Source organism: Temnothorax americanus, unplaced genomic scaffold (assembly GCF_048541705.1).
Source record: "Temnothorax americanus isolate GAGA-0224 unplaced genomic scaffold, ASM4854170v1 Scaffold2, whole genome shotgun sequence".
Classification (NCBI taxonomy): Eukaryota; Metazoa; Arthropoda; class Insecta; order Hymenoptera; family Formicidae; genus Temnothorax; species Temnothorax americanus.
This window is the reverse complement of record NW_027509338.1, coordinates 5838648-5852068: the sequence shown is the minus strand read 5'-3', so window position 1 is coordinate 5852068 and position 13421 is coordinate 5838648. Positions and strand designations below refer to the sequence as shown.

The window sequence follows — 13421 nt, the reverse complement described above, 5'->3', positions numbered from 1 at the left end:
GTCTTACAACGGTGAAGGATTTTCTCGCTCTTCGATCGTAGGAGAATCGTCCGTTTTAGACGTTTCCCTGTACTTTCTGCATATAAAATGACAGGCACGTATAAGCATAGAAGATAAGTGGCGTAGATCGAGTGCAATTAAAATGGACGATCTTATATTTGTAGAACTATATTTTTGAAACAAATAGGTTCTATCTATTTCGGGGACATATTGACGTAGTAAGAAGAATATATTTATAATAATTGTAGCATCGTATAAAATGGCCACAATGTATTTTCAGTAACACTTCTATTTATCGCATTTAACTATTAAATATTATATTTCCTATTTTTTGCTATCTGCGTATTTTTAAAGTATTTATTTATAGAATACTACGTCGTTTATCGTTGCTCACCTTACGTTACTATTTTTAAAAATATTATTTGTATGTCGTTCATGGTAATTAAACTCCCACGAGATGACATCGTATGATTAAATTGTAAATCGTGCGAATTTCAAATAGCATTTAGGCATTCTACGGATAGTAGTTCGACCGCGCGTTCATTTGCGTTTGTTGTTTCTATTATGACTGATATATACATATCGTTTTAGCATTAGATCGTATTGTCACAACTTGTTATCCGCGTGCGCCTCTCGCGAATCTTCGTGTAAATCCAATTTCGACGGAACATACGAGCATATTCCTGCGGTAAATTAACGGCCTTTTAACGCGGATTATGTGCTCGTACATCACCGGAATACATCTAAATACATTGACTGTGGATAATCCAAATTATTTGGAATATTTACAATGGAGGGATTACCCAGTGGCAAATTTACAATCAAAAGTATTACGATTCAAATAATGCAAATTTAAATCTCAAGTCTCGAAACGTTAAAATTTAATATCAGAATTTTTAATAAACTAGACTTGCAAAATTAGTCAATTACAAATGTAAAGTTAAATTGTTTTTATTACTATCGTGCACTTCTTTGGATGATAAAGAAATTAATAAAACTTGAATTTAAAAATCCCCAAGTATTAAATAAATTTTAATTAATAAAATTATATTATTAAGATGTAGAAATGTTTATTTTTACAATGACATTTTTAAAATGAAAAAATCGATTTTAGTAAAATTATGTGACTTTAGTAAAGTTATTATGATATGTAGAAAAGAATAAGCACAAAATTTTAATAATAGGATTATGAGAATTTATATCTCAGATTTTTATAAATATTGATTAACCTTTAATTAGCCCTAAAATAACAGTATTACTGCTTGAATAACGGGAACGTAGGGATACCTTCAACAATGAAACTATTGGAATTTCCCAGTTCTCCAAACATTTGCCAGTTTTTAATTAAGCAATTTTGATGGATATTATTTTATATTATTGCAAAGATTAAGCGAGTAATCTATTTTTATCGATAATGACGTCATTGAAAGTAAAAAATGTCATGCTTCTATAAGTGTAATAGAGCATTTTTCATTAACTGTCTTTAATAATGTATTATTGTTACATGGAATAAATAAAAATACGTTTTTTTTAGCAATAGAATCACTGAAACGGAAAATTCAGACTCAGAGATAATAATTAATTTTTAATTAATTAATTTTAATTAACTAATTTATATTAAAACGCGCAGAATAAACAAAAACACGTTTTTTTTCTATATAGCAATGCAATTATCAAAATTAAAAGTTTTTCATAAACTTAAAATACTCACCTTTCTTTAAATTACTTCTAAATGTGATAGGCATAATTTTTTAGATTATTTTTAAAATTCATGTAATATGACGATAATAAGAGAACCCGTTATTTTATCTTTTACAAAATTGGTCCCTTGTATAATATTATATTATTAATCTACTACGTACATTAATTTGGAACTATTAATTGGAATCGTTGCAATATATTGCGAATATAGTAAATATTTATTTTACACAGAACTAAATACGCAACTGTAGATATTTACAAAGCTTGTAAATATGTAGGGTTAAAATTTTGCATACATATAACATTGTTGCATTATTTATTTCGTTTTTTATGCATATTTGTGCATATTTTGTTCGCAGGTTATCTCGTTGCACGAAGATATTCAAAATCTGTGAAAAATGTGCCGCATGGAAATCCTGTTTGGACGTCAGCTTGAAATTCAAAAAAAATTTTAACTGCAACTATGTAAAAAAATTGCAACAGCAAAATATAAGAAAATAAATTTACAATCGTGTTTATGATCGCAAGTAAAATCCATATAAACGGACAATCATCAACTCAAGAAGATCCAAGTATACGAAACGCCTAGAAGCTCAAGTACTCAAGTACCAATTTATCCAAGTAGGTTAACGGAGCATATTTTCCGAGATGCACTCTCGCCTAATTCCCTTATTTTGGACCTTACTGACAAGTGAGTCACACACACGAAACACTCTAAATAAACCATCTTATATAGATGCTGCAAATTAAGAACTTTGCGATCTACGTTTCACCCAGGTGAAACCATAACTTGATCTTCATAAATGGATCGATTGCACGTTAGTCATATCAAGGAAGAAACGGAAGAAGACGAGAAAGAAGTCATCGAGCGACGGTAGTAGCCAGTCGAGACGTGAGAAACACCCCAGTTCCTCAAGATAGGTTACAACAAGACGTCAGATCAGAGATGAACTCGGACAATATCACGAATCTACTGAGCAATTTCTCTTTTGATAGTGGTCAGCGAAACAACAGCAAAAACGATCACGATATGGAGCATGTCCTCTTACTAACTTTCAAAGCCTTCATTATGATATTCATCATCCTTAGTGCTCTCTTCGGCAATCTATTGGTCATCGTTTCGGTCATGAGACACCGGAAGCTCCGGGTAATCACTAATTACTTCGTAGTATCGCTGGCCTTGGCCGACATGCTGGTGGCGTTATTCGCCATGACGTTCAACGCTTCCGTGGAACTTTCTGGCGGACGTTGGTTATTCGGGTATTTCATGTGCGACGTGTGGAACTCGTTGGACGTCTTCTTCAGCACCGTCAGCATCCTCCACCTTTGCTGCATCAGCGTCGACAGATATTACGCGATCGTCCAACCGTTGGACTATCCGTTAATCATGACGAACGTGAGATTGGGAACCATGTTGAGCGTCGTGTGGTGTTCCCCGACTGTTATGAGCTTCCTACCGATCTTCGCGGGATGGTATACCACGAAGGAGCACCTGGAGTACAGAAAGAACTCTCCGAATGTGTGTGAGTTCAAAGTCAACAAGTTCTACGCTATCATCAGTTCTGGTGTCAGCTTTTGGGTACCGGGGATAATCATGATCGCGATGTACTACAAGATTTATCGCGAGGCCGATCGTCAGGAGCGCATGCTGTATCGGTGAGTCGTTTCTGCAATCTCTTGTCAGTAATTATTACGGATGAAACTTTAGGATCCTCATAATAAATATCCTGATTAATTAATATCTTTAGAAGATTAAGATCTTCAGAGAGCCATAAAGCCCTTATTTTTATAAATTTTTAATTAATATTAATACTATATGAAGTGTGAGACAAGAGATTACGTTCTTATCTTTTTTAAAACAATTTATCATTAATAATTATTAATGAAATTTCCCTTATTGATGTAAGTGTAATATAGAAAAGCGAGAATGAGAAAAAGAACAAAAATTAATGTTCTGTCATAGAAAAATGGAGTCTAAATTTGTACCTAAAATATCTTGCTACACGTGGAAAATGGGCTTACATTTTCTGCTACATTGTGCAAACAATGTAAATTGACAAACGAGGCGTATATTTGAAATACGATCGCGCATTAGCCGCTTTCTCAAATTGTCCGTTGCCAAGTAACTTAATGTATAAAGATAGCGAGGTCGTTAGCGTGTTGTTACAATGGTCGAGCGATATATGGTCGTTAAATCTCCGAAGATACTTTTGTATTTGGAAGAGGAAAAAGGAGAGAAATAGAGAGAGATAGTATTCGCCATTAGTTTCTCTTCCAAAAGAATTCTACTTCCATCCGAAAGATGTTCCCGAAAGCGGCTTCGTGCCGTTCTTGAATGTCCAATTAGGGTAAAAGGCGCAAAAGAAGGTAGAGACGAGTGGCCGACTAACAACAAATGTACTTTTCAAGAGGGAGAGAAAAAAAAAAGACAAAAAGTATTCCGAAATAATGCTCCGCCATTCTTCCTCGTATTGTGCAGCTTGCGCGTCATTACAAGCTTTAAATCCTTCTTTTTATTCTACAAAATTCTTAATATATAATAATAATAATACTATGATAATATAACGTTTATATATAGTACGACTTGCTTCGGTGTGTCGAAATTGTGCAGTTTCATATGTCGTACATTTCAATTTCATTCGGCAAATACAATCAAGTGTTTTAGCAAAATAAACAATTAAATTTCAATTATAGATGCAAGGAACTGATTGCCAATAAAAATAACACTTTCCAGCAGTTATTTTTGTCGCGAGCGATGCTATCTTTGCTTTATAGTTTTCCGCGTTCGATCGATGAGGCTGTCGGCTCTCGGTCTTGCGCGACCTTGCCGCAAAGTTTTCTGTATTTTCATAAATTACATATCCGCGCGGTACGTCGCGTGTTCGCTCTTTATATAACGCGGACCACGTCGCGCTTCGCGCACACACGTCATTCCGTCGCACTTTGAATGCGCCACCGAGACACCCCGTTCGTTTATGAACGCCAACAGGAAAATATGAACGCAGAATAAAATGGAAATTTTGCGTTGCTCCCGAATTTGGTGCATTAACTGTGAAAAAAAATCACCGAAATATTTATAATTCTAATTTTATTTTAATTCAACAAGTTCATATAATTTAAAAAGATCCGGGCACAGTTAGAGGATTTTTAATATATTAAAAGTTGTGTAAATAGCTTTATGAAAAAGAAAAGCATTTTAATTTAAGTAATATTTATTTAAATATCAAAGTAACATGTATCTCTCTCAGTATTCAATTCATTAACGTACTCTTTAAATATTGCTTTTTTTGAAAAGTTACGTCTATCTAAAGTCAATATTTCAATAATGATTAATATTAATACTTCAACATTTTTATAAATAATAAAATAGCGATCTCTTGCTCTACGCAATTGCGATACTAGTAATTAAAATTTTTTATAAAGGCTTTATGGTTGATTAAAAAAGCAGTTAGTGATCGAAAAAATGACGTAAATAATTTAAAAATAAAATCTAGACTTTTGTGATCTGAATTAAAAATCACATCGCGCAAAACTTTTAGTTTTATGATAGTGATGTAAATAAATGCAAAGTGCCAGAGTTTTAGTTTCACTTTAGTATATGAGTGACAATAGGAAAATGTGAACGGAATGAAATGGAAATTTCATGTCGTTCTCGCATTTGCTGTGTGTTCGCAAATGCTAAAGGAGTCGCTGAGGCTTCGGCAAAGCCGCGGTTCGCAAAATGTCAATTTTAAAAAGAAAATTAAGTACGGTTTCCATTATTCATTTATGAATGATGAATGTGAGCGCGAATAAAAAGAAAAAGAACCACAACGAAGATATAGTATTATTTTAATCCAATTTGATAATTAATAAAAGTGTCATTTATATGTGCATGTGATGTGACGATCATGAGATTATCGTGGCAATATCGTTATGGCATCATATTTAGCTCGAAATCAAAGTCACGTTGGTCAGTACATTAAATTTACGCTAACAATAAGTGAATCTGACGTTTTCAATACCATCGCGAGCTGCAATCTTCGTGCGGGATTGTCTTGTCTACTGATGATTTCAATCTGGACCAGTCCTGGATGCGGTGCCAAAACTGATATCGTTCAGCGTCGCATTGAGAGACGAGTATTAGTTATTTTGTATTTCGCTTTTGCGGGAGCGTGCGGAGCGTGCCGTAAATTTCGCAAAATCGATTGTGACTGGCAAGCTGGAAAGCCACATTCGGTTTACGAATGCGTATACAACATGTTTGCAGCATGTTATAACGGGTTTAGAAACAACGCACTACATAATATTTACAGAATATCATAAATGTATAGACCGAACAAAATATTTTATCCGAATGTTTGTAAATTTTCTGCAGTTTGTTTCGTTTTGAAGTTGTTCAGCTTGAATATGTTCAAATGTAATTAAAAATTTTTAATTCAGAATGTATTGTATCAAACATTTTTAAAATTTTATAAAATTTTGTAATATGCGAGAAAAACAAAAGAAAACGGATACGTATGAAATTAAATGTTTATATAATTATCAGAAAGATTACAAGCAATATATTTTTCTTCTCTCTTTAAATTAATATATTATTTTTAAATAAAACTTATCTGAAAATTTTAAAACGTTTAAACAGTTTCGCGCGTGAGAGTCATTATGTACTTCAATTTTACTTTAACGAGTGCAATTTTGGTGCGCGTCTAATACGTTACTGATTGATCGGTTCCCATTTCCGCTCTCGTTCCTAAATTCGCAGGAAAGCTCTGATTGCGCGAGACAAAGCTTTAATGAGCAGCTTAACTGCATCTTAAGAATAATTTCGTGTTGAAGTTTACGTTCAAGAGGCTCTTCTTCGTCGAGAAGTGCTTCGGCTTTCTCGCGATCGAACTCATCCCGTGCCGGCGGCAATCTCTCCGACTGTCATTAGCTTTTGCGCGGCGCCATGTATATATGGCGTCCAATTATTCGTACAATTAAACTTGAGAGACCGCATCTCTCGTCACGATCGTGTGCTTCGTCTATATAATTAATGTCGAAGATCAAATACATAACGAAAATATGATGATTTGGCGAAATTCTAATTTCCAACCGGGGCAAATATTAGTTTTCTAATTTTTCGACACAAAATGCAATATTGATTCGATCTTCCCTCTCTTAAAATTTAGTTGGAATCATTTCTTTTAATTTAGAACTCAGATTTGTTTTTAATTAATTAATGTAATAAAAAACATTTTTCAATTTAATTACTTTTTTTTTAATCTTGCCTTATATTTTTTCTTTTGGATTAATAGTTATAGCTTTTTCATTAAAAAAAAGTCAGTTTTAAATCCGAAAAAGATATTCGGTATGTTAAAACACCCCGTGTAGATTCTACATGAATTTTGAACGACATAAAATGCGTAAAACATATAAAAACATATTAAAGATTTAAATTACTTTTCCATTAATTTACTTTTCCACAGATTTTCCAAATTTTTTCACATTTTTCTATTCTTTATGAGATAGATATTATAATAAAAAATAAAGAATTATTTTCGTTGGCATAAAATCTGGTGTTTGAAGATGTTATATTAACAAACATACCAATCAAGGTGAGAGGGATTTATACCGTATATGTGTGGAGGAAACCGAACATGTGTCGGTACGTGTAAACATGCTCAGATTGCTCAGACAGGCAATTTAAATGCATGAAGGTGATTGAAGTTATGCAAGCCTAATGCAACTTTAAAGTTTAACAAGATGTAACACGTCAAAATATATATACGTAATTTACACAAATTGCCACAATTTCATTATTAAAAAATCAACTTATTAAACATAATGAAAAATAAAAGATATATAAATAATAAAAACAAAATATAGAAATATTTAGTATATTTCTATATATTTTATCTTTATTATTTGTATACATTACCTATATCACATTATCTATATTCAAGATAAATAAAATAAAATGTATATGATATAAAAAAAATTAATTTTTAAATTTGTTTTTTTAAATATATAATTAGAAAATAAAAACTACTTTAATATAAAAATAATTAAAGTAGTTAAATGTTGAAAAATAATTGTTAATATTTAACACTGTTTAAAAGAAACAAAATTGATTATTGCAACTATGTAGGTATAATCACAATCTTTTACTGACAATAATTTTAATAAAACTATTATAGGTAAATAAAATTTTCAATAAAATAATAAAGCGATTTCCTTCCGCTTTATCGGGTAAATGATTCTATGTATTCATGTACTGAATTGCTATAAGAGCGATGGATTTTCGCGTCAATCTCAAACTCAGAATTTGGATCAAGATACTCTTGAGTTTTTCCGAATCCTGCATCGTATCAATGACGCTTCCATCCACCTTTCATCTTCCTTCCCCCGATACCCTTAGAAGACCTTTGACGCGCGAGACAGCGCATCGATATTCCGCTATCGATACTCTTCCTTATTCGTCAGTCCATTCGTGGAGTCTCCCTAAGGAAACCGTAAATTTTTTATTCATGCGATTCTTGCGACGCCTTGTAGAGTTTATTCATTTCGCATTGCCAACTGCCAACATTCTCGGAGTCGAGGATCTATTCGTTGAAACTTCCGTTGAAATACGGGATAACAAAAGAAATCGCCGATCTCGGCATCAACTTGTCGTCCGAGAAAAATGGTGACGGTGACTTTTTGGCAACTGATTTCCCGGGACGCTTCTCGCATCCCTTTTTGACCTATTTTATTCATTGTTTCGAAGCTTTGGGAGTCCCCAATAAAGTTTCTATATAGGAGAGAGTTTCATACGTTTTGCACGTCGTGTAAAATAGGGGCAGAAGTTTCCTGGTTTTTGGAACGTCTTTTTTTCTCTCTTTTTCTCTTTCTTTTCGACGTTTAATTCCTTAGAAGTGGAGTTTAAAGATGCATTCAACGTCATTTCAGCGTTCGCCGTTTCTTTCGCGAGTTAATTCTATTTTCGCACTAGAAAGAGTTATCGTGAAAAGAGTTGATTTAGAATGTTTGATTATTTTTGAAGATTTAATATTTAACTTTACTATTAATTGCTATTAATTTTCATTATCTTATTGTTAAATAAATAACATCAAGTATATAAATTTTATTTATTTATTGTTATATTATTATTTTTTACTTTCCTTATTACAATTAATCAATATTACTCAATATTAAATTTTAATTACTATTTTTCTCTTTCAAATTCAATTATTTTATTTGACAAGTACGACAAGGAAGAAAGTTAATGATTTTTAAATTGCAGAGCATATATAAAAGTTATACAGATGTAGCTCAATTTTTCTGTGAAAAAAAAAAAAATGTTTATGAGATATCTCTGTCTCTTACACTGTAATATGATTTTGCAGGTTTTTAGACTGTTTCAAGATCTTGAGATTTTTTTATGTCAGAGAAAGGCACAAAGACGGCTGCGTTTCGATATTCACTGCCAGTACTGAAAATCTATAGTTTCCGTCACGTATACTATATATTTTTAGTACTGGCAGTGAATATCGAAACGTAGTCGAAGACGTGAATAACCCTCCGTCTTTTCTTTATCACCCTATTTACTTGTTTTAACAAAAGATATGACGCTGTCACTTGCAATTATTGCTCGTAAATATCCTTTATTTCGAAAAATATTTATTCAATTAAATATGTTTTGCACATTTTTTTAAATCAAGTTTTATCTTATTTTATTATTTTTTAATATTATTTTATTTTTTGAAAGTTATTTTACTTTAATTTTGTTTTATTTTTTATTCCATATTCACTTCATTTTATTAATTTTTATATTTAATTTTACCTATATTTAAAGATAATAAAAAATGTACGGATTTTATGGATAACATCTCCGTGGATTCATTAATGATTCTATTGGTATTGTATTTGCTGTTTGCTCGTTAACGAGAGAAAAATAATCGGTTCGGTGTTTTTTGCAGATTTTTAATCAAAAGGTGTTCATGAAAGTGTCTGTACGTTGCGCATTGTGATAATCAATTTCCCGTTGCGGGCGCTATCTCGTTATCATGGTACCTCGCAATACATTTTTCATTTTTTATTATATAAAAAGTGTGAGAGAAAAAGAGAAAATGCTATTATTTGCAAAAGAGAAATGGTTGCATAATTCGGTTTTAACATAAATTTTTTTTATTAAGCGGTCTGATAGATCATGGAATACTTTTTTTGTAAACTTTTTGAATTTTTGCAATATCTTCAAAATTGAAGAAAATATAGTACACGAAAATGTGCTGTGACGTCATACTTTATATAAGAAATGACGTCATACCTTTTGAAGTTGCCGTCATCAAAGAAACTTTAGCAAGCTATAACTTTCTCAAATTTAGATTTTTTTTTAAATTCAAAAAGTACTAAAAATTGGCTTAGATTCTCTACATTAATTATGGATATACCGCTTAATAATAATAATAAAAAAAAAAAAATGTTAAAGCCGAGTGAAAAGGGGTAAAATGTGTTACCGTAGCGAAACACGGGTATCAAGTTAGTTTTATATATATAAATTTAGAATATTATATAAAAATTATATTTAAAATTTGATTTAAAATTACATTTGAATCAATTTAATGTATAAATATAATATATTTATATAGAACTATTAATATTTATTTTTGGGAGCATTAATAATTTTATAAATATATTTCGGATTGCAAAATTCGAATTGTAATTCTTAATAATGAGATATAACTTGGATGTATGCAGTATTTTATTCTGAAAGAAATCTTACGCGGTGTGGAACAATTTCATGTCGACAAAAGACTGGATATAAGCTACGATTCTCAGCAGATATCTCGCTCGCGATGTTGATGGCGGTGATTCATGGGTTATTCGCCGTTTCAGCGGGGTCCACAAAACCCCGAGGCAAGAAGCTTCCTATTCTTCGCGATATCGAGCGCTATATCGTGCACTAACCGACGTCATTATCCCCCAGTCAGATAATTTCGAAATGCACGCCATTTCGACGATTCTCTCCAAGAGGGAACAAGCGGAAACTAAGAGCAAAACTATGTCACAGTATTTTCATTGTGAGTGACATACGTACAGAGTGGTTTGTCAGAAATAGAATACTTTCTATAACTCTTCTAAATTGAAGAATTTGAATTGAAATTTGAAGGTGTGGAAAAATGAATATAATTTGTATAATTTTACGAAGTATAGATATACGTACATTGCAGGGAAAATTTTTACGAACGTTTAGTTGAAATTTTAATTTATATATATATATATATATATATATATATATAATTACTAATTAAATTCTGTTTTTATATAAACCTCTTAAAAATAAAATTCAAGCAAAATACATTTCACTTCGCTAAGAATAAGAGATCAATTTAAACAAAAAGATAAAATTTATAACGTCAATCGTAATTATGTTGAAATTATACACGTCATTAACGCGTACATGCACACGCATGCGTGTATTGATTACCAGAGAGCACGTCGTTATATATCGGGTGTCTTAGAAGTAATATATAAACATCTTATGAATTCACTTATAATTGTAAATATAAACAAGAAACTCTCGTAGTGTGTAGTTTTGTCGCTCGTAGTATTTAATCGAGGCAAGTTACCTGGGTATTATTTCATATTTTTGACACGATTATTTTAGTCTTTGTTAATCAGAAATAGTACATAATAATGTACAAATAATATATAAGCTTGCGGCTACATTATGAAATGATAAGACTGAATTGCTTTCGTCGGAGTGATACGGTTGGATCGAAATTTCTTTGTGGAATCGAATTTCTCATGCTGTCGACGATTATTTTGAGAATCGAACTTTCGCGCGGGGAGACGACTTAGGATCGCAATTTCTCATTGGGGGACGGAAACGGCCTCGTTTTTCTTCCTTATCATCATTATATATACGGCCTTGATCGTCATGTGACGTCCATTCGTCACCATTTATAGCAATATCGTGGCGAAAGCTCGACGCAGAAAAGAAATAGAGGAAAAGGAGTCTGGGGACTTTCCACCGACATCGCGGCACGCAATGTCATTTTCCAAGACACTGGTGACAGGTGAAGCGTAATGCGAAAAATATGAGAACCACGAGATAAAAGCTGACTTTTATGTGGTCACAGGAGGTTCTCTCAAAGCAAACCGGATTTCCTTTAACGAGCTCGTCTCGAGGGTCATCATCGAGAATTCGATGTCGATAAGCGGATTTATTTATATTGAACCCATATAAATACGCGAATTCACGGCTTTTTGGACCACTGAGGATTATATTTGCTATCTCAAAATCAGAAAAATTATATTCCGTAAAAAAAAAAAAAAAACATCCCGTAATATTCTCGAATATGAAAATGTAACACGGAAATGTATTATTTTAAAATGAGTTATTTTTTCTAGATACATTTTTTTATAATAATCTATTATCTCTTCAAGATAATAAAAATATCTTGAAAAAATAACGAATTTCATAATGCGTTACTTACGTGCCATATTTTTTGCATTTTTTGGGATATTTTTCTTTTCGTGGCATTTTGTACGTTCGCGTGTGCGGTAATTACTACAGTGTCCTCTCGTAAGTCGATCGATCTTGAAGCTATTGAATTTCGCGTGCAGGTCAACGCGCGGTTTGCGGGTCACGTGTCTAGTGGCAATGATCAAAAGATCCATTAGGCCTCTATGGTGACCGTTGTGATTACGGCGATAGAACGCACGATATCACAGCTTGATCACGACGCGGAAAATGCGGTAGATTTGCTTTGTGGCGGACAAGAAACTCTCTTCGCCAAAATTTCGTTAATTCAAATTATTTTGTTGTCACATTCAGCACTTTAATAAAGCAATCGGAAATTTCGTTTTACTTTACCTTTCAGCTGCGACACGTTAAATTAACTTTTCGAAAGTTTGTAACCGTCTTTATTGTTTCATTTAAATTATTACATGCGATGCATTGTAGTTATTAATAATGTTATCAATTAATTGCGAAAAGTTTTAGGTTCACGCTTTTTAGTCTTTAAAAAGTGTATTAGATATTCAAAATACATATGTAGTTTCTCATATCTTAATTGTGACGCAGATAATTCAACATCCACGGTTTGATATTCATTCCGAAATCGACAAAATCTTATTAAGATGCATATATAATTAAAAAAATATCCCAATTTATATATGAAGGCAGTTGGAAAAAAAAACGAAGCTCTCTATGATTTGCTTGACACCCGTGAATATAAATTAACACAACATTTATAACGGCAAGGACTTTAAATAAATCACAAACAATGTACAAACACCAATGCTAGGCAATTTACAAATATTCAATATACGGGCTTATGTTTGTGTTTATTAATTAAACACATTGCGATTAAACATATGGTGCTCGATTTAACATTGCATATTCAAAATATTTTGAGTATATAAATCCAATAACATATATCATTAACACATATCAATAACATGTATCATTAATAAATCGTTACTATCATCGCTTTTCACTACTTCAATCACTCGATCTTCTCTCAATCCGAAAGTGATGAGCAAATTATATTTAAATCAGCAAAAAGTTTAAAGCTCTTTTTCGATAACGACGCAAGGTATCCTCGCGAATCGAAGCATCGTTATTAAAATCATTATAGCATAAAAATATCGCGATAGATCAATACTTTATAATTCATATTCTTTATCGCCTCCGATTCGCAAGTGAATAAATCGTGCGAAATAATTGCTCCGATAAAAATAATCGATGAATTTACAGTTATCATTTGCGGAAG

The 13421-nt window shown here is 32.1% G+C and overlaps 1 protein-coding gene and 1 long non-coding RNA gene across 8 annotated transcripts in view; one reads left to right on the top strand and one right to left on the bottom strand.

Annotated features, from left to right (window-relative positions):
- Window positions 1–13421, bottom strand: part of LOC143896896 (uncharacterized) — a 214793-nt gene that overhangs the window by 18061 nt on the left and 183311 nt on the right. The window lies entirely within an intron of this gene.
- The window catches only part of LOC143896889 (octopamine receptor beta-1R), a 62113-nt gene that overhangs the window by 9393 nt on the left and 39299 nt on the right, over window positions 1–13421 (top strand). For all 7 annotated transcript variants that reach the window (XM_077405045.1, XM_077405043.1, XM_077405042.1 and 4 more), the window contains one exon: window positions 2061–3357. In XM_077405045.1, coding sequence (XP_077261171.1) covers window positions 2648–3357 — 710 coding nt within the window. In that variant the 5' untranslated portion in view covers window positions 2061–2647. The remainder of the gene's footprint in view (window positions 1–2060; window positions 3358–13421) is intronic.